This window comes from Hemisphaericaspora subhashii (genome assembly GCF_019202705.1).
Source record: "Hemisphaericaspora subhashii strain CBS 10753 chromosome Unknown scaffold2, whole genome shotgun sequence".
In the NCBI taxonomy this organism is placed as follows: domain Eukaryota; kingdom Fungi; phylum Ascomycota; class Pichiomycetes; order Serinales; family Debaryomycetaceae; genus Hemisphaericaspora; species Hemisphaericaspora subhashii.
The window spans coordinates 86353-112576 of record NW_026057213.1 but is presented as its reverse complement, the minus strand read 5'-3'; the positions used below and the strand labels follow the sequence as shown (position 1 = coordinate 112576).

The following is a 26224-nucleotide window of genomic DNA, read 5'->3' as shown; positions in this document are numbered from 1 at the left end:
CCATAAAAAAAAATATAAAATATAAAATGAAACATAACTTACTTTCTTTCTTTCATCAACTGTACTTCCATTTGTCATCATTCTTCAGAAAAGACCAATCCCATCATTTCAAATACTTTTTATAATTGACTTAGGATTTATGCATTTAGTTTGAAAACTAAAGAACATAATATTATTTTAATTTTAGTGGTTTTATAGTTTTCACTAGTAATGTCAGCTTTTGCAAGCTCTGCATTCAACGTACCCAATGGTATGGCAAATAACAATAGGAAGCAACAATTCAATAGCAGTAACATCAACAACAACAACATCAACGAGAACACTTACAGTAACCCCCGAAGGAGTGGAACAAGAAAGACGTTTAATAAACCCAATGGATTGGCTACTAGCAATTCCAATGGAAAACCAGAACAACGATCCAAAAATGTACTGAAACGATTCAATACCAATAATGACGACTCATCTGCATCTTCATTTGTTGACCCATTAGATAGGCCGACAAAGGTAATACCAAGGAAAAATCCAGGAAAACTACAGTCTTATACTCAAGAACAAATTGATTTAATTGGGCCATTATTCCCTCTGCCTGAACAATTTGGATTTCAAAACACTGGCAAAGTAATAAAACCAAGACCAATACCTAAATATTTACTCCCCCAAGCAAGACTATTATATACTCCACCATTTCAACAAAATCAATGGGATAAAGAAAATCAAGAAAAAATGGCACAAATGGAAGCAGCCAATGCTGGAAGAGATTATCAAGGATTATATGAACAATTCCAAAAACTTCGAGATATAGAAAGAAAGAAAATGGAAGAATTAGGATTAGTGGATGCAGAAAATATCGCCAAGGATTTAAATGATGCCATTACGTTTCAAGGATCTTGTTTAGATATGTGTCCGGTATTTGAACGAGTGAGGAGACAATTGGAAAATAATGTTAAAGCACTTGAAAAAGACCCAGTTACAAATAAGATATCCAAAGAACGAGCGATAAAAGCGTTTTCTAGACCTGCTGCTGGACAGCCTCCTCCATTACCTTCAGAAGTTAGACCACCTCATATATTAAAGTATACATTAGATTTTTTAGTCGAGAATATTCTTGGACAATTACCGGAAGCTCATTCATTTATATGGGATAGAACTAGATCAATTAGACAAGATTTTACCTATCAGAATAGTTTTGGACCTGAAGCGATAGATTGTAATGAAAGAATTGTTAGAATTCACTTACTTTCCTTACATATTATGGCGGGGAGTGAAATTGAATATTCACAACAACAAGAATTAGAACAATTTAATAAAGCCCTTCAAACGTTAATGGAAATTTATCAAGATGTTAGAAATAATGGTGGGAAATGTCCTAATGAAGCAGAATTTAGAGCATATCATTTATTAAGTCATTTACGAGATCCTGAATTAGAACGAGAAATTCAAAATTTACCAAATGTAATCTTTCAAGATCCAAAAGTTCAATTGGCATTAAAATTACGTAGTATAATATCTCAAAATAATATTGTGGAAAGAGGATTTATCAATACTGTGGGGGCACTTAATTTATTTGTCGAATTTTTCAGAATTGTATATAGTGAAGAAACTCCATTTTTGATGGCATGTTTGTTAGAAACTCATTTTAATGAAATTAGATTCTATGCTTTGAAATCAATGGCTAGAAGTTATCATACTAAGGGAAGACCATATGCTGCTGAAAGTTTAGCTGAAATTCTCGGATTTGATTCAATTGAAAAATTAATTAAATTTGTAAAATATTATGAAATTGATATTATTAATGAACATGGGGTATTATATGTGGATTTATTTAATAAAGAAAAATTGGAATCGGTTTATAAATTGAATTCATATAATGAAAAACCTAAATTATCCCCACCATATTCCACACAATTGGATGTTAAAATACAGGGACAAACATTGAAATCATTTGTTAATAGTGGTCTTCCTAATATATCTTTGAATTTGAGAGATCAACCTAAAATTATCACTCAAGAAATGATTGAAAAGACTATTAAGCAACCCATTAGAGCTTTTGTTCAGCCAACCAAACCACCAACAGCAACTGGGATTTTCAATCAACAACAGAATATTAAACCACAACCAGTATTTCTGTCATTGACTTCGGCGGGACAGGGAATTAAGCCGAATACAATCTCATTTGGGACATCTATGCCGACGAGTAAACCTTCACTCCAACCTACACAAATCAAATTTGGAACGAAACCAGTTGAAACGCCTACATTTGGGTTTCAACCCCCAGCAGCTACTACAATTGCTAACAATATTCCTCAACAAACTAACAAAGCCATGTTTGCGACTCCACCCACGACCACTTCTGCAACATTTCCAACGGGCGGAAGTTCTTTTGGCAAACCTGCTCAGATCAGTTCAGTTCCAAAATTCGGTTCTCAACAAGCAAATATACCAAAAATTGATTTTTCATTCAGTAAACCACCAGAAGCAGTGGCAGCTCCACCAAAGCCAACCTTAGAGATAAAGCTGACAATTCCTTCATTTGCACCTCCTCCTGTTGGCATCAAACCATCTGAGGTCGCAAAGCCAATCATCCCATCATTTGCTCCACCACCACAACCCACGAAATTGGTATTTAAACCTAAGGAGAATGTCACGGTAGTGCCTACAATTAAAGTACAAGCTCCGACTCCGGTACCCAAATACCTTTCAGATTCTCCATATTTCAATCAAGCTATTAAAGAAACATTTTCGGAGATTTTACAAGATACGATCAATACGGAATTACGAATCGTACTTTCGAAAACGATTCGGAATCATTCGATCCAAACTGAAAGACTGAGGATTATTCAAGCGTTATCTGGAGAATTATATGATGCATTCTTATCAGAAGTGATTTATGAAACTACGATGACTGCAAAAGCGGTGGCATTTGATGAATTAAGATTGAAGAAAAAAGTTATTGGCCAATTGAAGAATTGTGCTTCGAAATTGATTAAGAAACGAAAACAGAAGAAACAAACTTTGGATGAATTGAGTTCGGTTTCATTTTCGAATAAATTGAAGAGACGTCATTCAATTAATAATAATAGTAGTAATGAATCGAATATTAGTAATATATCGATTCTGAAACGAAGACATGTGGATGCGGAGACTTCATTTATGGCAATTGAAGAAAGACAACAACAAATCCAACAATTATGGGCTCCGATTGATCTTAAGCACTTCTTATCTATTTGTGCAACTCATGATTTGAAGAAGAACAATGATGATGAGGTAATAGATTTGAAGTTTTTATTGGTGGTTGAGAATTGGAATAGTGTATATTCAAAATGGTTAAATTCTAAATTACAATTAAAACCAAATTTAAAAGAAATGATTTATGAAAATCATATTAATAATATGAAAATAAATCTTAATTTAACAAGTTTACCAAGCAAGGATTATTTAAATAAGGATTTCTTTTCTGATGCTGCATTTGTTTTATTTGAATGTGGATTAACAATGATGAAGGAAGAGAATGGGGGTGGTGAAGGATCACAATCAATTGAGAAGAAATTGACAAGAGATAAGGGTATACTCAAGAAAATCGTCTCATTAGCTGATAAATATGGATATTATAAGGTTCATGTATTGATTTTATTTTGGGATATAAGTGAATCAGGAATTTCAAGTGAACAAGTTTCAGAACTTTTAGATTTAAAAAGTTATATTACATGTACTAATTTGAAAAATTTGATATTATGTGATATGACACTTAAAGATGGGAATACTGGTTCAGTTATTTCAAGAGCATTTGACAAGATTTCTCGTGATTTTGATGGAGAATTGACACCAAGGGGGTTGAAGAAGATGGCCAAATCATCGCAACTCATAACTACTAAAGCAACAGAGGAATCAACCCCTGTTGAGAGTGGTACCGAAAACACTACAGTTCTAGAGCAGTATGAATCAAAATTACTTTCAAAAGCAAAGAAGTTGAGGAAATATGAGTATTTGAATAAGCATATGAATGCTGTTAGTCAACCAAGGAGACAACATAATCCACATCATCAAGCAAATACTTCGTTTAACAATAATAATACCAGTGCTATTATAAGTGCCCATAATAAATCACTTTTACCATATTTAGCTACGAGGAATAGAACCATGAATCATACCAACAATTCAACATTTCTTAATTTCAATAATACTACTACAACCATGAATAATAATACGATTGGGAATGAAACTTCAATATTGCGTGGGTTTGGTCAAGGTATGATAGCAGAGAGTACCCCATCTGGATCTCCCACGAATAGATCTAGAGTTGTTGATAGAGTTGGTAAACCTTCATTAACTACAAGTTTAAGTCAATTAAGAGAATTAACTGCTGGTGTTAAGAAAAAGTATCCAAATAAGAAGTAAAGGTTGTAAGATGTATGTATAAAATGGTAGTGATAATTTATTTTATAGAAATGTTAATATATTCGTAATGATCTTTTATAAGTTTACCGGCTGTAGTTCTTCTATAGTGTCTTAATCATTCTCTTTATCAACCCTCTCTTTTTGTATGTGCCTGTATATAATAAACCATTGGTTAATTTGATTGATAACCAAATTTGGTAGTTCCCAGATTTCTTTTTTTTTTTCGTTGAACTTTAAATCTTTCAGCTCCCATTTCAAAATACGTCACCATCAAACAGACGAATTAGAAACCAGATAGCATTTTACAAAACAGTTAGGATACAATGGATCTTCTTAAGGATGCAGCAAAGAACTTAAACCTTTATGAGGTTAAGGCTTATGTTCGTAAAGCCCAAAATGGTATGTCCACTTTGTGATTATGATAAAAGAAACCACCGGAATCATTCGGCAAACTTATCAATTTTTGATCTTGTACTAACGAAATGAATCTCTTAGTTGCAATGAATTTAACTGAAATGGAAGCCAAAGTGCGTGAAGCAACTAATAATGAACCATGGGGAGCACCAACTTCATTAATGCAACAAATTGCTGCTGGTACTTATAATTATCGAGAAAGAGAAGAAATCATTGGATTTATCTTTCGTCGATTTACTGAAAAAGCAGCTAATGAATGGAGACAAATCTATAAATCATTACAATTATTGGATTATTTGATTAAGAATGGTGCTGAACGAATTATTGATGATATACGTGCCAATATGTCATTAATTCAAATGTTGAAATCTTTCCATTATATAGATTCAAAGGGAAGAGATCAAGGTATAAATGTTAGAAATAGAGCCAAAAATTTAATTGGATTATTAAATGATGATAATATGATAAGAACTGAACGTAAGAAATCAAGAGCAAATTCTAAAAAATTCGGGGGAGTTTCATCAGCAGCTTTTGGAGGTGCTTCTTCAATTACAACTGGTCCTAGTTATGACGATGATTTCACTAATAGAGTTTATGGTGATGGTGGTGTATATGGAGAAAGATATGATGACCCTGCATCGTCTTATGACAATGGACACACTGGAAGTAACAATTTTGAAGAATATGATGTTACTCCAGCTTCAAATTCTTCATCTAGAGCAACTACTAGTTCTTCAAATATTAATGCTACTGCATCCAAATCTAAATCAAAATCTGAACCAAAGAAACAACAGCAACAACCAGAACAAGATTTATTAGGTGATTTACTTTCATTCGATGGACCTTCATCTAGTAGTGGTGCCACTGCTGTGCCTGCTGCCAATGATGATGACGATGATGACGACTTTGATGACTTCCAACATGCACCATCACAGACTCATACCCCATCTAATCTCGCAACTAATTTATCCAACTTATATCAACCCCAACAAACCCAACAGCCAATGTATGGTCAACCACAACAACCCCAACAACAACAACAACAACAACGTGTCCCATCATTCAGCTCAGGTCCAAATTATCATGTCAACACATCTACCGGACCAGCCAAACCAGCAGCTACCAGTGATGCATTCTCATCCTTATTCTTAACCGCAAAGACAAACGCGCCAGCTTCAAGTATCACTCCAACCCAGAAACAACCTTTGAATCAACAACAAGCTAGACCAGTGGATGATGATTTCTTTGGTAATTTCAGTAGTAATAATAATAACCAAAGTACTTCCAAGCCTTCCAATACGAACAATAGTGGGGATATTGACTTGTTGAGTTTTTAAAAAAGAGCATTAAGTGGAGGCATATATATATATAATTAGTGGTAGTTGATGTGTTTTCTTTCAGTAGTTTTCTTTTTTATAGTTTTCTCTTTTTGTTGTAATTTATATTTCCTTCTGCTTTGTGTTGAATCTGCAATTGTTACTACTGTAGTCTACGTAAAGTTTCGATATTAGATATTGAGAGTGTCGAGTAAATTTTCTATCAAGAGTTCCGACTGCACCTAATTATTGTACCTTAGAGATATCACAATAGAACCGACAGAAAGAAGTCCAATACTCCAGGGCACTACAATTGATGAATTACTACGTTTAGAGAGTAGAAATTAGGTTATCAGTACGTGCTTAACCTAGGATATGTACAGGATGAAAGAAACTAACCAGATCTATGAAGAGGAGATATGGGAAAAACCTTTTCTGTAGAAATTGATACTTAATTTTGCAGTAATTAAATTTGTAAATCTTACTTAACCATACATTGAGACTTATACATGTATGAATCCCCGATACATACATACATTGGGATCAAAAAGAGTCAAATCAGAGAGAACATTGGGTTGGTATATACCAGAGTCATATTACGCCAAAGAGAGGGGGGTAGATTGAATTCCTGTACATAAACCCATGCCCCCCGAACAAAGGGATTAATCCCCATCTTCCATTCTTCCTTCCAACACCAACCAGAAATAACACCCAGCGAAAAAAGAATGAGCATTGAAAATTTCTTTAAATCTTCTTTTCCTTTCTTTCTTTTCCTATTCATAAAAGTCAATTGACCTCCTCAAATTAACCTTACGTAAAACAATGTTCAAAACCACATTAGCTCAAGTCGCCAAGTTCAATACCAGAACTTTTGCCACCACTCCAAGAGTTTTAGGTACTAAAGTTTTCTTTAAAGTTTCAATTGATGGTGCCTTACAAGACCCAATTAAATTCGAATTATATGATGATGTCACTCCTAAATGTGCCGAAAACTTTAGAGCCTTATGTACCGGTGAAAAAGGGTTCGGATATGCTGGTTCAATTTTCCATAGAGTAATTCCTGGATTTATGTTACAAGGTGGTGATTTTGAAACTGGGAAAGGATATGGTGGGAAATCTATTTATGGTAAGAAATTCCCGGATGAAAATTTCATTAAGAAACATAACAAAGAAGGGTTATTGAGTATGGCTAATGCTGGTCCAAATACTAATGGATCTCAATTTTTCATTACTACTGTTCCATGTCCTTGGTTGGATGGGAAACATACTGTTTTTGGTGAAGTTATTGATGGATATGATGTTGTTAAGAAGATTGAAGGTTATGGTTCTCAATCGGGTCAAACTAGAGCCAAGATTGTTATTGAAGAAAGTGGTCAATTGTAGATATCCCAGATATCCCCTACACCTTTTTGTGAATAGTTCTTTTAAGTACTTTGTATCGAAATTGTTTATAGTTACAAATGCATTTTTTTTAAAGTAAATTAAGATAATAAAGGAAGAATATGAAAACGATATATAAACAGACGGAAACTAAAGCAACAGCAAACAAAAGCCAATTGAAATTTACAAAATGAAGATAATGACCATGAGTATAGTTCTCTCTTTCTTTCTCTCTCATTTCTTAATCTAACATATTATCTGTATGGAACAAAGTCGTTAAACATTTTTCAACAAACCATTATATTATGGCAGTTGGAAAAGCATGTATGGAAATAAATAAATGTATGAAGGGTTTTAAATCTTAAAGATAGGATCAACATCACGTTTAATCTTTGGCATTTTCTTAGTTAATTCAGATAATTTATCATAATCACCACCTAAAATCTTTGCAATAACCAAATCATCTCTTTCTCTAATTTCCTTCTTTGACTTTCCTTCATTACTTAAGAATTCAATAGCTTTAGCAGTGTCACCATTGAAATGATCTTCCATTGCTCTTAATCTAATTTCTCTTTCTGCCCAATCAGGACCATTAAGATCTCTTTGTATAGATTGTTGAACATATTTAGCATAAGCAATATAAGCAACAATAGGTAAAACAATATAAAAATATGGAATTTCCCAACCTTCAGCACCTTCAGTTTCACGAATAATTCTCCATTTTAATTCATTGGTAGCTTCATCTCTATAAGGAATTTTATCAATGATTTTACCAGCATCTTTAGTTACAAATTGAAAATGAGTTAAATCTTCTGAATTATCGTTATATAAATTCCATTGTTCCTGGGGGATAGTTTTTAAAACATTATAAATAGAATGATTTCTTTGATAATATAAGTTTTGTAAATCTGCTATAATTTTAAATTCTTCTTCTGTTGGAACTCTTGGGGTTCCATCAGGATTAGTATAAATTTTGGTAATTGATGGTAATGAATCTAATTTAGTACGAATTTCCCTCTCTAAATTGATACTAAATTTAGCTGGTTTATATTTAAACAAAGCCAGTAATGGCATCTTAAATGAGAACTTCATCTTATCCTGTTTACTCTTTACTTTTTGAAGTTGTGTTCCAAGGGTTGGGAATATCTCTTCTCCTAGTTCTGTGTCTATTTTTCGAGTTTAAGTCCAGTGAGACTGAATAAACAATTTTCAAATAAATTTTATTGGTTGGGAAGAAAAGAGATTTTTTTTTACATTTTTCACTATAAACTGTAAAATAGATATAACCTGTAGAATTAACACTTACACCCTATCTATCTATCTCTATCTACTATCAGTACTTACTACTACACTATGGAACTGCTATCTCTTACTTGATCCAAAATTAGAGAATCCCATAAATGATGACATTTCATCATTGGTCTCTCCTTGTTGTTGCTGATCATTCTCAATCAATTTCTGTTTCTTTCTTCTTCGTTGTCTCTTCTCTTGACGTTTAAGTCGTTTATCTTGTTCAAATTTCCTTCTTCTTTCAACCCTTTCAGTAAATGACAATCCACCATTATTCTTATTAGATAATTCATCCTTCAGTCTAATACTCTTATTCACTAACCTTTCAATCATCTTCACAACTTCTCCCAAATCAGCCCGTCGTATCCCTCCATCCAACTCACCTACTTCTTCTTCTTCCCCCTCCTCACCCTCTCCCATACCTTGCTTCGCCCTTCGCAGTTCTCGACTGACTTGATTCACTTTCTGAACATGTTGAGGACTGTTCAAATGATCAATCAATGCCAAATTATCCCGAAATGATAAATCACAAACCGGACAAAAAAAACCAAATCTCTTATTTGATCCATATGTCTTACTACTACTACCACTAGTTGGAGATATTAGATTATATGTCTTAACTGCACCCAACAGGTCTTTTAATAATTTGTTTCTATGTTTAATGAATTCCAGTGAGGAGGATTCATCTTGGATTAGGGGAGATGTGTTAGTTGTAGTGGGTTGGGTGGTGTGTTTTGATTTTGCTTGTTGTTCGTAGATTTCGATATTCCATTTCTTACGTCCATATTGATCTGTCGTTGTTAGTTTGTCACTTTCTTCTGACATAATTCTGGGGGTTCACTTGTATTAAGAAAATCTATCTGTGTAGCTTGCCCCAGGCTTTATTTTGATTTTTTCGATGGGGCCGTTTGATGAGACTATGAGATTATATTGAACGGTAGAAAAAGAAGCCAACACTTGCTGTTAGAAAACTATAACTATAAAGAGATTAGTCAAAGCTATAGTTATACTCATATCATTGATAAGTAGTATATGATAATACAAACATCACTTATACCAAAGAGAACAATTTGGCAAAAAGTACTTACAACTCGAACCCAAACAATCCATTCTTCATATCATCGTTTCATTTCCCAACAACAAATCATGTCACCACCAAAAGATATAACCTCAATGTTTAAATCCCGACAACTGACAGGTCCCACAAAGGTCACCAAGCCAGAAACTCCAAACCCTTCACCCAAATTCAACTCCACATCCAAGACCGCAGATCGTCTCAAAGACGACCTCAATAAAGATTTATCCCAACCCAGCAACAAACCTTTCAAGGACCGCTGGGAAATTATTGGAACTCATCTAATAACAAACATCCCCAAAACCCTTCCCAACACCAATACCGCCCCATCCTCCGGCCCCCAATTGATCAAAATTGCCGGATTTGACCTAGACGGAACATTAATAGAAACAAAATCAGGCAACACCTTCTCCCGTGGTCCCAATGATTGGAAATGGTGGGGCAAAAACCCAAAAGCAGTAGTTGATAGATTGAAGAAATATAGAAATGACGGATATTTGATTGTTGTGTTTACGAATCAAGGTGCGGTGATTGCGAAGGGTGGGAGTAAATCATACATCAACCTCACCAATAAATTGAATAACATTGAAGAAGATTTCCGACTGAAGTTGGATGATGACGATGGTGATAAGGATGTGGGATTATTAGTATTTGTGAGTCCGAAGAGACCAGCTAAGGGTCATCCGAAATTGAGTTCGGAAGAAACTCATCGATTAATGAGAAAACCCGAGGTGGGGATGTGGAGATATTTTGAGAGTTTGCTTAAATTACGAGGTTCGTTTTTGATTGATTACGAGAATAGTATATATATTGGAGATGCGGCGGGAAGAGACGGGGATTTCCTGGATAGTGATTTGAAATTTGCTGAGAAGTTAGGTATACAATTTAAAACTCCAGAAGATGTATTCACATAGATAATCTCTAAAAATGGTATTGATATATATATATACAAGGTGGTGGTTAGATTTTTTTGAATTAGAAATCTTCAGATATAACCTTTTTCAACTCCGATTCTAATTTGTTAGATTTATTTACAAGTGTTTTTGTTTTCCCAACTGATCCAAAATATCCATCGACATTCTTAATTGCTCTAACTGTCTCATCATCCTTTTCTTGAGGCAACTGATTCTCAATATCATCATTTAAAACAATACATTGATTAATATCACATACATCATTTTCAAACTTAATAGCTTCGGCAGTATGTTGAGGATAATTCTTAATAATAAACGTGGTATCAAAAGTTCCATCCCTAGTATTCATAAAGAATGAAATATATTGCTTAATCAACGCAGTTATCAACCCTGCAGGATATTCCTTATGACCATCATCTAAATCTTGTAAAAGATAACAATATTTATTCCGTTCATCCTCTTTCTCAGTCTTAATCAATTCAGCAGGATCAATAACTCTAACCTTCCTACCCAATTCTTCTACTCGCTTAACAATCTTATCAATCGCTTGGTTGTCATGGACATAAGGAACAACATAAAATTGATATTTTTCATTTAAATCATGACTAATCAATTTATGTCTTCTTCTTAATCCCGTTTCTTGTTCATATTGTTTAAATTCACCTTCTGAAAATGATTTCTTGACATTTCGTTTATCGACACTATGGGAAACATAATACATTGCTCCGAATGAAACTAAGACCATATAGAATATATATCTTAATCTTGCCTGCCTTTTACGTTTTATTGGAAGATATACGGCATAATTTCTGGATATGATTTTTGTAGGGGAAAACACTGAAGTAGTAGTGCCAATTCGAGGAATTGCTAATCCTCTGGATATTGATAATCTACTCGAGAATAAGCGAGAACTAAACATGTTTGTGTAGGATTTGTCAATGGGTTTGGAGGAAGGAAGTCTAGAAAGAAAGGGAGTGGGAATATGAAAAATCGTCTCATGGGAAAATCCCATAAAAATTTCAAACTCCATATCACGTGACAGATTTAGAATTTTTTTTTTTTGGTGTTTTGCGGCTCTCAAAAATTTTTTCATTTTCTCAGTGGAAAGCGAAACCTCCAAAAGAGAGAGTTGTAGAATCTTCTAGAGAGAGAAAGTCTTTGATTGATTGGTATTAGATCCCCTTGATTGCATTAACTACTAAACAAAAAAATGTCATTAATTCACTTGGCCAACTATTGTGCCCATTTAAGGAATTGTATAAATGCCACTCATGCCAAAACATCAATCCCATATACTCGTTTATTATTACAAGCATCCCTTGGATTATATAAACAAGGTTTCATATCTAGTATTCAAAAAGGATCAGTTCAAGGACCAGATCAAGTCCCAACAGATGTAACTTCTGATAATATCTCCACTAGAAGACTATGGTTAGATTTGAAGTATAGAAATAATGTTCCTGTGATTAGAGGGATTAATGTGATATCTAAACCTGGGAGAAAGATATATTTAAGAAGTGATGAGATTAAGGCTTTAGCTTCGGGTTTCCCAGTTAGAAAGATTAGTGCATTGGAACCGGCTGAAAGTATTTTTATTAGATGTGGTACTGAAGTATTGGAAGTTCAAGATGCGGCAAAGAGAAATCTTGACGGTGAACCATTATTTAGAGTTAAGTAAGAGTTTGAGTGTTTCCTTGTAAATAGACTTTGTACAAAAACCTCCTTAGTTCTCTCTGTATATCAGGAAGAACTTTATTCCATATCAAAATTATGATTAACATTTCTTAAAAAAATATAGACATATATATTTCGTAAGCACATTATTATTTAAATAGCTACTTTCTGAGCACCTGAACCTTCCCAATTGGTCATATCCACTTGCCAACCTTTCCAAATCATAAGTTTCTCTCTGAAATCTTCCGTTGCTCCCTTAAATGATTCTGAGACAACACTCTGTCTCCGTATAAGTAAAGATCTAACAGTAGGCTTTGCGGGTTTTACAACTGTTGGAGCCGAAGGAGGTTGATATAATACTGGAATCTGTGTAATTGGAGCAGCAGGAGTAGCTGCAGTGGTAGTTGATTTAGTCAATGCTGATAAATTCTTATTATCTATTTCCAAATCAGAAATCAATAGAAAATTAAGGTAAGCTTCATTAAAATTTAGTCATAAAAGTAGAGCATTAATCTTAATTGTTTTATCTTGTTGTTCAATGGTCTTTTTCAATTCTTCAATCTCTTGTTGAAGAGAACCAACATCAATTCCAGGTGTTTGTTCAACTGCTTGTTGTGGTGGTGTTAAGGTTATATCTGCTACTTGTTCCACAACATCAGGACTACTACTACTTATAGGGAGCTGACCAGCAGCGGGAACAGGAACAGGAGTACCAACGGATCCTTCTTTTGATACAGAACTTCTACTTTCATAATTAGACAATTGATAATCTACCGAACTCCTCCCTTCTAGATCAGGAGTACCTTCAATGGATATACTACCACTGTCTTTACTATCTAAACTAACTCTTCCTGTTGTTCCTAATACTTTTGCTTTATTTTTGTGTTTTTTAAGTTTCTTCTTTTTTAATTCTTCAAATCTTCTACGAGCAGCTTCTAATCTTTCTTCAGTTGATTGTTCTTGATCCAATCCAACATCAACATCGATTAATTCTTTGTCTTCTGACATGATCGTGAATTGGGGGNAGATTGTTCCTGATCCAATCCAACATCAACATCGATTAATTCTTTGTCTTCTGACATGATCGTGAATTGGGGGTGGGGGGACGATGGGTTCTTAAATATTATGGGAAGGAATTAGAGGGCAATCAATTTTGACTCGTTTTTATTTTTTTCCCCTTGGTGCACAATTTCAATCTCTGGTCATATTCCAAGGAAAGAAACTGTTAAAGCAATTCCTTCAATGTCAATGGAGAGGGACAGAGTCTAGTACCATCTATTCTGATGGTTGCTCAAGTAGGTAACTATATATCCAAAGGTATATAGTGATGAATCAACAGTGGTTCAATACTAAGTAACTCAAAAGAGGCATTGAAAAATGGTTTGAATTTCTGGCTAAAGAAAGTCCGGGCTCATACATCCAATCAGATTCTTAAGATCTTAAAGATCGATGTCAATACTAACAAGTGTATACATGTCGTATGATCCCAACCCCACCTTCTTAACGGAAACTGGAGCCCGTTGGTTTCATTGTTCAAGAATGATTAGTCACAATCAAACTGCCAGTAGTAAATTTGATTGTTCTTTGTTTTTTTTGCAACGGGTACCCAATCCCGACAATAATAATGAAGAATTTTTTTTTGGAGGTTTTGCATCAAATGAAATAAGTTTTACCCCAAAGTTGCAATCTTAATTTTAAATAAAAAGCGACTAATTTCCCGCCAGAATCCTTATCCCTGACTTTTGTTTCATCAAAGAGGTTCAAACCATGTCCGCATCAATAAAATCCATTGCAAACACAATCATTATCCCCGAAAGAATCCTCACTCGTGATGAAATCCATCCCACCACTCCCCACCACCAAGAACAATTCGAACTCACAGACCTCCCAAACAAAGACGAAGTAGTCATCATCGAATATGATTCCGACGCCGAATCACCAACCGCTCAAGACACATCCATGCGTAGAAGAAACACCCATGGTGGTGCTGGCGCACCTAGTCAGCACTCCATGGAATCACGGGCATTAATGTATGGATCTGAATCTAATCCCAATACATTCCCCGACGGAGGTCTAGAGGCAAACTTAGTCCTCTTGGGAAGTTTTATTGGCTTGATTGCCGATTTCGGAATTGCGAATTCCCTAGGAGCGATTGAATCATATGTTTCATATCATCAATTAAGTAATATTTCAAAAACTGATGTCGGTTGGGTATTTGCATTACATTTAGGGGTGATGTATCTTGGTGGTGTATTCTTTGGGGAGGTTTTCGATCGATTTGGTGCTAAGAGACCCTTGATTGTGGGCACGTTGTTTATGTGTCTGGGATTATTTTGTACTGCCGAAAGTAAGACTTTATATCAATTTGTATTGAGTTTTTCGATATTGACGGCGATTGGGACAAGTGTGGCGATGTCGCCGTTGATTGGGGCTTTGAGCCATTGGTATTTGAAAAAAAGGGCGATGGCATGTTCGATAGCTACAATTGGGGGATTGGTTGGTGCTTCTGTGTTTGCGGTTATGTTACAGAGATTATATGAAACTGTGGGGTTTAAATGGGCCATTAGGATTTTAAGTTTTATTTGTTTGGCTTGTATGTCAGTTTCGATAGTTTTGGTTAAGGAGAGAAGAGCTAATGATGAGCTGCCCACATCTTCAGATGATGAACAAGAACTTGAATATCAAATTGTTGATCCAGAAGAAGTCGAAACAAAATCCCGAATTCGACATTGTATTCATTTTCTAAAAGGGGCATTAGATTTTTCAATATTAAAAGATTCAAGATTTGTTCTGTTAACATTAGGAGTGTTTTTAATTGAAATCGTATCAATGACAACCTTAACCTATCTAGCATCCTACGCATTAGCATATAATATCAGTGACACTAGAGCTTATCTATTATTAACAATAGTCAACCTATGTGGAATCCCATCTCGATTGATCTCCGGTATATTAGCTGATAAATATGGTAGATTCAATGTCATGATTGTTACATCAATCTTGACCACATTAATCATCTTTGCAACTTGGTTACCGGCAAAGGGAAATATATCATTATTATACATATTTGGAGTATTATTCGGTATATCTACATCAGCAGTCATATCGTTAATTCCAGCATGTACGGGTCAAATTTGTTCTCTGGAACAATTTGGTAAAGTTTATGGAACTTTGTATTTCTTTTTGGGATTTTTGACTATTTTAGGGATGTATTTTGCTTCATTGGTAATTGGAACGGGGTCACAAGATCATTTTCGAAAATTTGTGGTGTTTGAAGGTGGGTTGTCTGCTACTAGTATTGTAGTTTGGTTATATGCTAGATATGCTGCTGTTGGATGGAGATGGTGTAAGTTTTAGATCCACTTGTATATTTGTGTTTTTAAATAGTAATAGTAATATTTATTTGTCCTTTTTCATGAGCCTAGCCAAATTTTAGTAAGAATGAAACTGGCCCCGAGTCAGCATACTTTAGAATATTTCTATCGTGTAGCGGGGGACCACTAAGGTAGTAGTTGAATTGTAGAAATTGTATCCAGAGCAACACGTTGAACAATGATATTTTTTTTGCAATCAATTTAGTTACTACCAAGGTGAATATTTTGATCTCCTAATTGATGTAGCAAGTGCTTACAAATCTTTGAGAATGCTTAACAAATAGGCTTTTCTTTATCATTGTCACGACACAACCACCAATTGTAGGAAGAACCGGACTTTGTCACAAAATTGGTTTAACGTTCTTTATGTTTATAAGTTTAATTTAAAGCCTCTCTCATAAATCTAAGTGTAAAATATCAATAGTCACGGAGTCAACGAGCGAATTAATATTGCTAATCTAAAAATAATATTAATACTACCAAGGTTGAATTGTAATAACGTTGTATATTAATTCTTTTACGAAGGGGCTTTCTAGTAAACACATGTCCTTAAGCCATTTTGGAAATTTTGCAATCATGATCCAAGAGATTTTCTGAACAGCAGAAGAAATGGGTTATATTTATATCTCCTCCTTCTTCTTAATTCTAATGCCAAGAACATTTAACAACTTGCATAACCATTGGAGTTGACAGAAGTCAAACTTTATTTGAAGTTAAGCGAATTACATATTAAATGGGGGAAAGATTTAGAGAGAACAACATATGTAACCTAGTATCTAAATATAACTACAGTACAGTACCTCTCGTAAACAACAAAAATGAAAAATTGAAAAAGGAGGGGTGCAATATGCAGGATACAATATCAGATGATCTCGTTTCTTAATTCGTATATAATGATGATAACTTACGATAATGCAACCATGGAACAGTAGTGGTTATTATTAGTAAGAAGTAGTAAATGACTGGCTTCTTGTCAATTGGATGTAAATAAATTTAGGGGGTTAAGAACCAGCAGTTATTTTTATCCCCCCTCTAGTACATATTCAATCACAAAAACAAACAAACCCAAGAGAAGTTTTATTTCTAATAACCTTGGTGGTTTTTTGCAATTGAAACTTAAAAAATAATTCTAAAAAATAATTTCAATTTTTCCATTTTTCCCTTCTTCATCATCATCGTGCCTTTCGATAATTCTTAAATTAACTTTTTACACTCCTTTTTTTTTGATAATTACGATTAATAATACAGAAATAGGTTGATCTTCTAGAAGTATAAATATACATTGAAAGTACCCTTCTGAATATCATTGACAATAAATTATTTATTTTCATTTTCAATTCAACAACAATTATAATTGAATATTAAAATTAAGTTTCAACAGGAACAAAAATTTCAAATTTAAACCTTATTTTCAATTAACAATAAGTAAGGTCTCTTATTTATTCAATAACTCCAATTGGTTCTACCTTGCTCATCGCATTAGAAAACATTTTTCAATTTCAGTATTCTTATATCAAGTTTAATCCGTATCAAAAGCAATTCAATAGATAATAACAGCAACAAACCATGAATGAACAATTATATCAAGTATTTGAATACTTAAACAAAAGAGATGAATGTGAAACCGGTAATGATTATAATGGTTTAGATTTCGGTGCCCGTATCTCATCAATCTTTGTCATATTAATAACAGGTGCATTTGGATGTTTCTTTCCTGTATTATCCTCAAGATATTCATTTATAAAATTACCTAGTTGGTGTTTCTTTTTAGCTAAATATTTTGGTTCAGGGGTAATTGTTGCCACGGCTTTTATCCATTTATTAGAACCTGCATCTGATGCATTGGGTAATGAATGTTTAACTGGGGTAATTGCTGAATATCCTTGGGCGTTTGGAATTTGTTTAATGACTTTGATGGGTAATAAGAAGAAACTTAACCAACGTATATTATACTAACTAGTTTTTCAATTAAGCGACTCCAGCCATCAACAATCACATTCTCATTTTGGTGATGAATCAAACTATGTCAAGAAAGATATTGAATCTAATATCGAAGATGATCAAGATGACGACAACGATCATGTCACCACCACCACCCCCAAACCAAATCCCTATCCTTCCCATTTCCAACATTCAATGGACCACCAAGACCCACAATCCGATCCGTGGGGGTAGTTGCTGGTGCTGTTTCTTGTTATGATGCCTGTTAATGAGTACGTCTTTGTATTAGAATTCGGTATAATCTTCCATTCAATATTTATCGGGCTCGCATTAGCAGTTTCCGGAGAAGAATTCAAATCATTATACATTGTCCTCTGTTTTCATCAAATGTTTGAAGGTTTGGGATTGGGTACCCGGATAGCAACCACCAATTGGACCAAGCAATATCGTTGGACCCCTTGGATATTATGTTCGGCATTTGCCCTCTGTACTCCAATAGCTATTGCTATTGGATTAGGGATTAGAAATACATATCCTCCAGGATCGAGAAGGGCATTGATTACTAATGGGGTGTTTGATTCTATGTCGGCGGGGATATTGGTATATACTGGATTAGTGGAGTTGATGGCGCATGAGTTTTTGTATTCCGGGGAATTTAAAGGACCTGGGGGGTTTAAAAAGATGTTGATTGCATATTTTGTTATGTGTTGGGGTGCTGGATTGATGGCGTTGTTAGGAAAGTGGGCGTAAGCACATTGGATCCGAAGGATCTAAAAAAGGGCCTAGGCTTTTATACTGCTGCGAAGCAGCAGCAGCAGGACTATACTTCAATGGATTCAATAGGCGTAGCCTTTAATACTGCTGCGAAGCAGCATATATACATATATTATGAATCCAATACCTTTTTATGTAAATCTGCCTTCGGCAGATTTTATTAGCTGCGTCGCAGCGTATACTTTTGGAACCTCCCTTGGTCTGCCTTTGGTATATGTGTAAGCTGCTTGGCAGCATATGATTTGGTTTCCTTCCTTGGTTTTTTTAAATACATTTTAATTCGGTATTTTGATATAATATTTTTAGTGTTTTTTATATATTTTTATTTATTGATTGATTGAGCTTTAGATATGTCCTGAAATATGATAAAACAGGTTTTTAATATTTATATAATTTTAATAAAAGTTATAATTTATGAATGTATTTTTTGGTTGCAAATTTCTCTAACCATTGTAGAACAAGGAATCTATAGAAGCGAGGTAGACTATACCTTCCGGATTCTTTAGACAGTAGTAGAAAGGTTTATGTGCTTACGGGGATTCACAATCAGTGTGTCTATGGGGTATGAGGATGAAGAGGAATGCCTGTTCCTATAGCAGGGGTGGTGCCATTCCAGACAATATTTATTTGGTTGTAAAGAAAGTACCACTCTCCCCAATGAAAGACCGCAAATCAAATATTCTTCATATTCTCCGATGGCAAACAAACAAAAAGAGGAATTAAATAGAGGACACATGATCATAAGAGAGTGGTATTGTCTCGATACTTTTCACCTCAGAATTCTTTCATAGTGAAGTGGTTGTCTCCTTACAGTATATGAACATAGTCATCAAGGTTTACCTTTTTTTTAATAGAGGGGGTGAAACCAATTGAGCTGGAGGGGTTCCAAAGAAGAAACCCGAGTCTTAGATTTATGCAATTTAAGACCAGATTTCTTCTCTAATAAACGTAGTTGTTCCGTTAACCAAATGATTCTCTTGTAATGTGTAATGCATATGATGATGTCTGTACTTTTTTTACAGTTATACGGAATATTTCTTAGTAAATGCAGACCTGTTTGCTTGGAATTTATCTTCTTAAGAACCTTTTCTTAAGAAGATAAATTCCGAGCTAACAGGACTACATTTGCTAGAAACACCCCGAATAACAGTAAAATATACTGCTTATGCGGATGACATCATCATCTACATGGATACACCACAAGAACACCAATTCGTAACGGAACAACCTAGTTGCTTTGAGACACAATCTGGTCTTAAATTACATAAATCAAAGACTAGGGTTTTCTTCTTTGGAACCACTCCAGTTGGTTTTGTTTCACTCTACTCCATCAGCAAAATAAACCTTGACGACTATGTTCATTTAGGCATTTCATTTCACCATCCAAATACAGAATATGACCCGTGAGAAAATTTTTTCGAAAGCCTCATTCATCAGATTAAAGAAACCCCTCTCCTGGATCTTCCTTTCATCTTAATAATACAACTTATTAACATATTCATATTTTCAAAATTATATTACGGAGATCTTCACCATCCAATCCCTGCTAAATACTATGGCCAAGTGCACAAGGCCGTCGGTGATTTGCTTACCCCAAGAATATCCCTCATTAGACTACAAACTCCCAAGCACTTGGGTGGTTTTGGATTATTAAATATTTATTCACAAGTTCTCGGCAGACGGGCAAAAGAAATATTCCAATTGTTTACCCAGGAGGATACCCTCAATCACATATACCTCAGAATCAAACTCCAAATAGCAACATTTAGCTATGGTACGAGGCACATTCCGGGCTGGGAAGTCTCGTACAATCTCATCAAAGTATACCCTTGGTACCGTTTTCTACAACATCAATCATATCATCCATCTATTCCTTTTGAATAAGTGAAACGGGACATTCTTGACACATTTGAACAACCTGAAAAATCCTGGTTTGAAGCCCGGTTCCTACTCACCAAATATATCGGCCCCCCACCTGATGAATTATCCGGATACAAGATACTCCACCAATCTCATATCCCAGTCGAAGCTCGTGAACCAAATGAGTTAGGAAAATTAGTGGACATCAACAAAAAGGAACCACTTAATTTCGACTCGTTCGGCCAAATATCAAAGAAATTAGCCACCACCTGTCCCATCATACCCAACTCATATATATCTGATGTAATACTTAAACTAAACAGATGGTCTCAACTAGACTATCTTGCACAAACACACCGTAAAGTGTGAATTTTGGAATCAGATGCATAAAAACAGACAATCTGTTCCCGATTACCTATAACACTTTCGCCTTTTCTCACTTGGCTCTCTTAACCATCAACCACGCTACCAACAAGCCGGAAATTGTCCTCTATGTCAGCGGACTAAATCCAACACCGTGATCCATCATTTCTTCTACTATCCCATATCAACCTCCCAATGGATTGCTAAACCTAATCTACACCCCACCCATTACAAGACCATTAATGAATACATTAAACATGTCATGATCTATCTAGATTGACGACATTGCTGAATCATCTAACCAATATAATTTTGCATTTTGATTTGTTTGTATTTACATTAATGGCCACCCCTCCAGAATTTTAATCAACACCACCATCCCAAATTCATCTTCACCTAGCGCTATTCAACGCGTAACCCCATCCTAACTATTGTTGCTTCTGTTAATGCTCTTAAGTGCCTATAAAAGGTTTTTACCATGTCTACAGAAGGTTATGCCCTGTATGTATCAGAGAGTCAGTATGAGTTTATATATTTTAGTTTATAATTTCAGTGTAAAATTTAATCGATACCCGTTTAAAGAAAATAAAAGTTAATTAATCCCCGGAGATCGGAATATCACGCAAAGACGAGAGCAAAAAAAAAAAATAAGATTTAAAAATCAATTCTAATTCCCATCTCTTTCTTTTATCAACTTAATTTATCAAGAACATCCAAACCATGATCACTCCAATAATAAAAAGATCAATCGTGACTAAAGTCTTCATCCCATCAACAGCAACAAGATCATTCCGTTTTTATTCCAGTCTTCCCAAATTCGGTACTGATTATCAACCAGGTCCACCAAAACTTCCAAAAGATCAACAAGAAGAATTTGAAAGATTACAAAATATAGCTAATTCCCAAATAGCAATCGAAGAATATAATGAACAGATAAATACAACAGGTGCTTCTAGTAGTGATGTTGAAACTCCAATTAAACCTGCCCCTGCTTTGAAGTCAGAAACAGATATGGGGAATTTTTCATATTTGAAACCTATACCTGACTTTGAAGGGGATGTGAACCCCAAGACTGGAGAAAGGGGGGGTCCTAAACAGGATCCTTTGAAGCATGCTGATGAATGGACTTATAATGGAAGAGTCATTGATTTTTAGGGAACCTCAACAGGGGAGGGGAGACAATTATTCTTGCGGGAAGCATAAGATGAGTCTTAATGCGATGTTTCCAAAGTTTTGAATTAGGTTTAGTTAGGGTTAATAGTAAAAGATAATAAATGAAATTTTCATATTTAATTTCATAAATCTATTTCCCATAAGAAGTAATTAAGTAATGATGAATGTCATGTGTCAAAAGTTTATTTATTTCTTTCTAATTTTTTTTCGCAGTTAAAAAACAATAAAACGGTTTTCTATCAATTTTTTTCATTTTATCCGTTAATATTTCTTGTTATCAATTAATCCATTATAGACATCACCATGGACTTTGATCCTCTATCATTATTCACAGCTCCACCTGAAAGAGAAGATGAAGTTAATTATATAGAAAAGCTTCAAGAAATCAAATTTAAACAAGAAGTAATTCATAACCAAGAAACTACAAAAGAATGCGATGAGACCGATGAATCAGACGATGATTCTTATCTTCAACCACTTCATATTCTTGAATTCCCCATCCTACAACTCAAGCCAACATATGAAGTCTTAATAACTATCCTTAAATTACTTTCACTTGACGAAATATTCAATTTTTCCAATAGTCCTGACTCTACATCCACCACCAACACTGAAGTTATCAATCCCTTGTCAATATTCGAAGAAAAGAACCTTGACATAATAACAATAGACATCGCATTGGAATGGCTTCTGAAATATTGTCCAAGATTCAATTCATATGAAAAACTAGCCCATTTACCTCATTTATCAAACTCATTAAAGAAGAACAATACAACTGAATATAATGCATATCTTACCCGAATAATATCAAACCCGTTGAGTTGGATACATAACCAAGATCATATTCATGAAATCCATACTCAGGCTTCACTTCGTATCTCTGAAAATTGTGGTCGTACTGCCCAGCCTGAAATCATCCGAAAGATTGTCATACCGAATTTATCCAAACTTTTGAACAATAATGAAGAATCATATATAAGATTGAAAGAGCCGAGTTTGACAAGTGATAATTTGGGTTTAAAGACATGGGGATCTTCTTTGATCTTGAGTAATCGATTGATTAATAACGATGACCATCGGAAATATTTGCATGGAAATGTACTTGAATTAGGGTCAGGTACTGGATTAGTAGGGATGATTTGTTCAATATTGAAATATAATACAATTTTAACTGATTTGAAAGAAATTATCCCCAATCTTAAAACAAATTTAAAACTAAATAACCTTGATGCAAAAGCTTATGAATTAGACTGGTCAAATCCGAAATCATTCTTGGATATTCATGGACAAGATAAGAAATTTGATACGATTGTGATTAGTGATCCGATTTATTCTTCACAACATCCTTACTGGGTGGTGGATATGATAAATCAATTCTTAAGTAAGGAGCCGGGTTCAAGAGTATTGATTCAAATTCCATTACGTCCAAAATATGAACAAGAACGACAATTATTATGGGATTTATTAAGAGATAATACAAATCTCATACAAAGAGAACATGAAATTGAAGATGGGTTTGATGATTTTGGAGAAATGAAGTTTTGCTTTAAATTATATTCTAAATAAGTTTGTAAGTAGTGTCTCTATAAGTAATCTTTTAATTTTCTTAATTTTTCAATAGCATCTTGTAAAATTGTATCATCTTTACAAACAGCAAATCTTAAACAATTCTCCAATCCATTTCCTTTTCTATTCCCTTCAGTAATGAATTCAGTTGGTGGAATACCAACTACTCCAATCTCTCTAATTAACCAATATGCCAATTTAAAATCTAAAGTTCCTCTAACGGCAATATCATGTGGGAATTCATAATCTTCTGGGATCTTAACCTTCAGTAAATTAACCAATAAGAAATATCCTCCTTGAGCAACAGTATATGGTAATCCTAATTCATCAAATACTTTTGTAAATAATTCATATTTCTTAATGTATTGTTGTCTTGTCAATTCAAAATAATTCAATTTATCAGCTTGAGCAAAACCTTGGGCAACAGCTTGTTGTAATGGAGCTGGAGAAGAGAAACAAATTCGAGTATGTGCCGCCGTTACGAATTTGATCAAATTGGCGGGACCTTGGATAAATCCAACTCTCCAACCAGTTGCAGCAAATGATTTTCCTGCCGAGCCAACAGTGAGTGTTCTTTGAGCTAATTCAGGTAATTGTTTCAATGCAGCTGGACGAGGGAATTTATCTTGATAATACAAGTTTTCATAAACTTCATCACTGACTAAGATTAAATTATGTTTGATTGCGATTTTTCCAATTCTAATCAATTCATCTTCAGTGAAAACTTTCCCAATTGGATTATGGGGAGTATTGATAACAATTAATTTAGTTCTTTCAGTAATTGCATCTTCTAAACCTTCCCAATCAATAGTCCAATCATCACCAGTGACAGTTTCATTATCAAATTTCTTAGGATAATTAATCCCCACGTATTTAATACTAGCACCAGTCATTTCAATATTTGAAATATATTGATCAAAAAATGGTTCAAAAACAACAACTTCATCTCCCTTTGTCAAAAATCCAAAAAAGATAGAAAACATCCCTTCATTAGCCCCAGTGGTGATTTGTACCTCACTAATATCAACCTCACGTCCATATGATCTCGAATAATGGTCAGCAACTTGTTTCAATAAATTGGGATTTCCTCTAGCTGGCGCATATTGATTGAATTGTGGACTTGAAATCGCATCTTTAATAGCATCAATTGCAAAATCAGGTGGATTGTATGAAAAAAACCCTTGACCTAAATTTGCCAATGGTTTACCTGATTCTGCTTGGGCTTGGGCGGCAGTTTCATTGATAAGGGTCCAAATATCTTTTTGACCGGGTTTGATGTCAAAATATGGATTATGTAATGTGGTTGGATCGGATGAAGAGGTTGGGCTTGTCATGCTGAAGTAACGTATTCTTGGAATTAGTTTGTTGGAAAGAAAGTGTCTTCTAATATTAGTAATCAACATTTAGAACCCTCTCGAGGAACAGAATCTGATCTTAAAGAAAAATGGAGAAAATTTTCAAAACTGTGGATTTTAATATTTTTTTGTGTTATCTTTGTTGATTACGAGTCAAAATTGCGAGTCTATAATTATTTAATCACGTGAATTTAGATCATGAGTGGTTAGCGGATAATTCCTGATTAAATCTCTTCTATTATGTAATAAATTCTATAATGTCTATAAACTTATCAGCACGTACCAAATCGACAGAATGAATAGCTTGTAATGTACCTACTGTCAATAATGAAAGTGATCCAGGAACCTGAACCAACTAATCTAAGTGAGCCTCTCTTTGTAATCTCTCCTATTTTTCCTTGCTTTTTTTTTTGTTTTTTGGTAAGCTTGTTTTGCTTCTGGTGAACGCACGCACTTACTCCTAAAAGTTTTGCAACAATTTGTTGCCAAAGTTTGATCAATTTCTTTCGTTTATAAATATCCTTCTAATTTACTCTTCAGGTCTTATCGATATCAGTTTAGATTAGAATTAGTTAATTCAAACTAACCAAATAACTAAAATTAATAAATCACATCAATTGTGATAACAAAATTGGAATTTTCAGTTGGATTACTAGTAGTTTCTTTATCTACTATTTTGAAATCCATTTCACCGCGAAATGTTCAATTCATTACAGCATTGGCTATGGTTGGTCTGTTTATTTTTATCTATTTTGATTTTGATGTGGCATAATCAGACGTGGGCTTATGTTAATTCCAAAGTCACGTTGGAATTAGCAGGGTTTATCATACTGTGTTGGATTCTATTGGGGTTAAAATTAATGGGGTTTGAGTTTATTATGAGTATCAGATCTTTGATAGTGAAATTAATGAGGTTCGGGAACGCTTGTCTGAGGAAATGCGAGGATGCTAGACTAAAGTTGATAATTTGGCTTAATGATTCCATTTTAGAGTCATCGTATGAATTGCTGTGCCAACGAAAAATCTATGTTTGTTCTGGAGAGTGTATTCGTCCAGGAAGAGGTTGGATTGAACATACTAGAATTTCTTTTGTAGAACTTACAAGGATAGTCCAATGTTGTATAAGAAAAAAGAAAAAGACTGGCTGAGTTTTAATTCGATTGAGGAGATAGTTTTTGAAGATAATCTGGACCTTTCGTTGAAGCTTTTAGAAAGGTTGCTTAGTAAAGTTACCGTCCTCCACAAAGTTGCACAATATACTTCTGCAAGACAACCCAACAAGAAATAATTGATTATTTAAAAGGTAAGGCCTGGGTCGGGGGTTGTCCTGTCTACTCCAATGATGGTTTTTCCGATAAAA

The 26224-nt window shown here is 34.4% G+C and overlaps 16 protein-coding genes across 16 annotated transcripts; 11 read left to right on the top strand and 5 right to left on the bottom strand. All coding sequences in view use genetic code 12, as the record gives it.

Annotated features, from left to right (window-relative positions):
- Positions 1–210: 210 nt before the first annotated feature.
- SAC3 (Sac3p) lies at positions 211–4395 on the top strand (the record flags this gene model as incomplete). Its single annotated transcript, XM_049404640.1, has 1 exon — positions 211–4395. The coding sequence occupies one exon, from the start codon at positions 211–213 to the stop codon at positions 4393–4395; it is 4185 nt and encodes a 1394-aa protein (XP_049265574.1).
- Positions 4396–4718: 323 nt separating this feature from the next.
- On the top strand, positions 4719–6146 carry ENT3 (Ent3p; the record flags this gene model as incomplete). Its single annotated transcript, XM_049404639.1, has 2 exons — positions 4719–4794; positions 4891–6146. 2 exons carry the CDS (start codon positions 4719–4721, stop codon positions 6144–6146), a joined length of 1332 nt encoding a protein of 443 aa, XP_049265573.1.
- Positions 6147–6947: 801 nt separating this feature from the next.
- Positions 6948–7508, top strand: CPR3 (peptidylprolyl isomerase; the record flags this gene model as incomplete). Its single annotated transcript, XM_049404638.1, has 1 exon — positions 6948–7508. The coding sequence occupies one exon, from the start codon at positions 6948–6950 to the stop codon at positions 7506–7508; it is 561 nt and encodes a 186-aa protein (XP_049265572.1).
- Positions 7509–7859: 351 nt separating this feature from the next.
- Positions 7860–8597, bottom strand: J8A68_001027 (uncharacterized protein; the record flags this gene model as incomplete). Its single annotated transcript, XM_049404637.1, has 1 exon — positions 7860–8597. One exon carries the CDS (start codon positions 8595–8597, stop codon positions 7860–7862), a length of 738 nt encoding a protein of 245 aa, XP_049265571.1.
- Positions 8598–8867: 270 nt separating this feature from the next.
- Positions 8868–9620, bottom strand: J8A68_001026 (U4/U6-U5 snRNP complex subunit; the record flags this gene model as incomplete). The annotated part of the gene is made up of 1 exon (XM_049404635.1): positions 8868–9620. One exon carries the CDS (start codon positions 9618–9620, stop codon positions 8868–8870), a length of 753 nt encoding a protein of 250 aa, XP_049265570.1.
- Positions 9621–9941: 321 nt separating this feature from the next.
- J8A68_001025 (polynucleotide 3'-phosphatase) lies at positions 9942–10784 on the top strand (the record flags this gene model as incomplete). The annotated part of the gene is made up of 1 exon (XM_049404634.1): positions 9942–10784. One exon carries the CDS (start codon positions 9942–9944, stop codon positions 10782–10784), a length of 843 nt encoding a protein of 280 aa, XP_049265569.1.
- Positions 10785–10845: 61 nt separating this feature from the next.
- On the bottom strand, positions 10846–11703 carry J8A68_001024 (uncharacterized protein; the record flags this gene model as incomplete). The annotated part of the gene is made up of 1 exon (XM_049404633.1): positions 10846–11703. One exon carries the CDS (start codon positions 11701–11703, stop codon positions 10846–10848), a length of 858 nt encoding a protein of 285 aa, XP_049265568.1.
- Positions 11704–11994: 291 nt separating this feature from the next.
- J8A68_001023 (mitochondrial 37S ribosomal protein MRPS8) lies at positions 11995–12462 on the top strand (the record flags this gene model as incomplete). The annotated part of the gene is made up of 1 exon (XM_049404632.1): positions 11995–12462. One exon carries the CDS (start codon positions 11995–11997, stop codon positions 12460–12462), a length of 468 nt encoding a protein of 155 aa, XP_049265567.1.
- Positions 12463–12611: 149 nt separating this feature from the next.
- J8A68_001022 (uncharacterized protein) lies at positions 12612–13466 on the bottom strand (the record flags this gene model as incomplete). Its single annotated transcript, XM_049404631.1, has 2 exons — positions 12612–12934; positions 13037–13466. The coding sequence occupies 2 exons, from the start codon at positions 13464–13466 to the stop codon at positions 12612–12614; spliced, it is 753 nt and encodes a 250-aa protein (XP_049265566.1).
- A 759-nt stretch (positions 13467–14225) lies between these two features.
- On the top strand, positions 14226–15815 carry J8A68_001021 (uncharacterized protein; the record flags this gene model as incomplete). Its single annotated transcript, XM_049404630.1, has 1 exon — positions 14226–15815. The coding sequence occupies one exon, from the start codon at positions 14226–14228 to the stop codon at positions 15813–15815; it is 1590 nt and encodes a 529-aa protein (XP_049265565.1).
- A 1583-nt stretch (positions 15816–17398) lies between these two features.
- Positions 17399–18007, top strand: J8A68_001020 (uncharacterized protein; the record flags this gene model as incomplete). The annotated part of the gene is made up of 2 exons (XM_049404629.1): positions 17399–17721; positions 17806–18007. The coding sequence occupies 2 exons, from the start codon at positions 17399–17401 to the stop codon at positions 18005–18007; spliced, it is 525 nt and encodes a 174-aa protein (XP_049265564.1).
- A 153-nt stretch (positions 18008–18160) lies between these two features.
- On the top strand, positions 18161–18523 carry J8A68_001019 (ZRT2; the record flags this gene model as incomplete). Its single annotated transcript, XM_049404628.1, has 1 exon — positions 18161–18523. One exon carries the CDS (start codon positions 18161–18163, stop codon positions 18521–18523), a length of 363 nt encoding a protein of 120 aa, XP_049265563.1.
- Positions 18524–21490: 2967 nt separating this feature from the next.
- J8A68_001018 (uncharacterized protein) lies at positions 21491–21925 on the top strand (the record flags this gene model as incomplete). The annotated part of the gene is made up of 1 exon (XM_049404627.1): positions 21491–21925. The coding sequence occupies one exon, from the start codon at positions 21491–21493 to the stop codon at positions 21923–21925; it is 435 nt and encodes a 144-aa protein (XP_049265562.1).
- Positions 21926–22246: 321 nt separating this feature from the next.
- J8A68_001017 (S-adenosylmethionine-dependent methyltransferase) lies at positions 22247–23509 on the top strand (the record flags this gene model as incomplete). Its single annotated transcript, XM_049404626.1, has 1 exon — positions 22247–23509. The coding sequence occupies one exon, from the start codon at positions 22247–22249 to the stop codon at positions 23507–23509; it is 1263 nt and encodes a 420-aa protein (XP_049265561.1).
- Positions 23510–23526: 17 nt separating this feature from the next.
- On the bottom strand, positions 23527–24843 carry J8A68_001016 (kynurenine--oxoglutarate transaminase; the record flags this gene model as incomplete). The annotated part of the gene is made up of 1 exon (XM_049404624.1): positions 23527–24843. The coding sequence occupies one exon, from the start codon at positions 24841–24843 to the stop codon at positions 23527–23529; it is 1317 nt and encodes a 438-aa protein (XP_049265560.1).
- A 719-nt stretch (positions 24844–25562) lies between these two features.
- Positions 25563–26152, top strand: J8A68_001015 (uncharacterized protein; the record flags this gene model as incomplete). Its single annotated transcript, XM_049404623.1, has 2 exons — positions 25563–25861; positions 25960–26152. The coding sequence occupies 2 exons, from the start codon at positions 25563–25565 to the stop codon at positions 26150–26152; spliced, it is 492 nt and encodes a 163-aa protein (XP_049265559.1).
- Between the last annotated feature and the right edge of the window lie 72 nt (positions 26153–26224).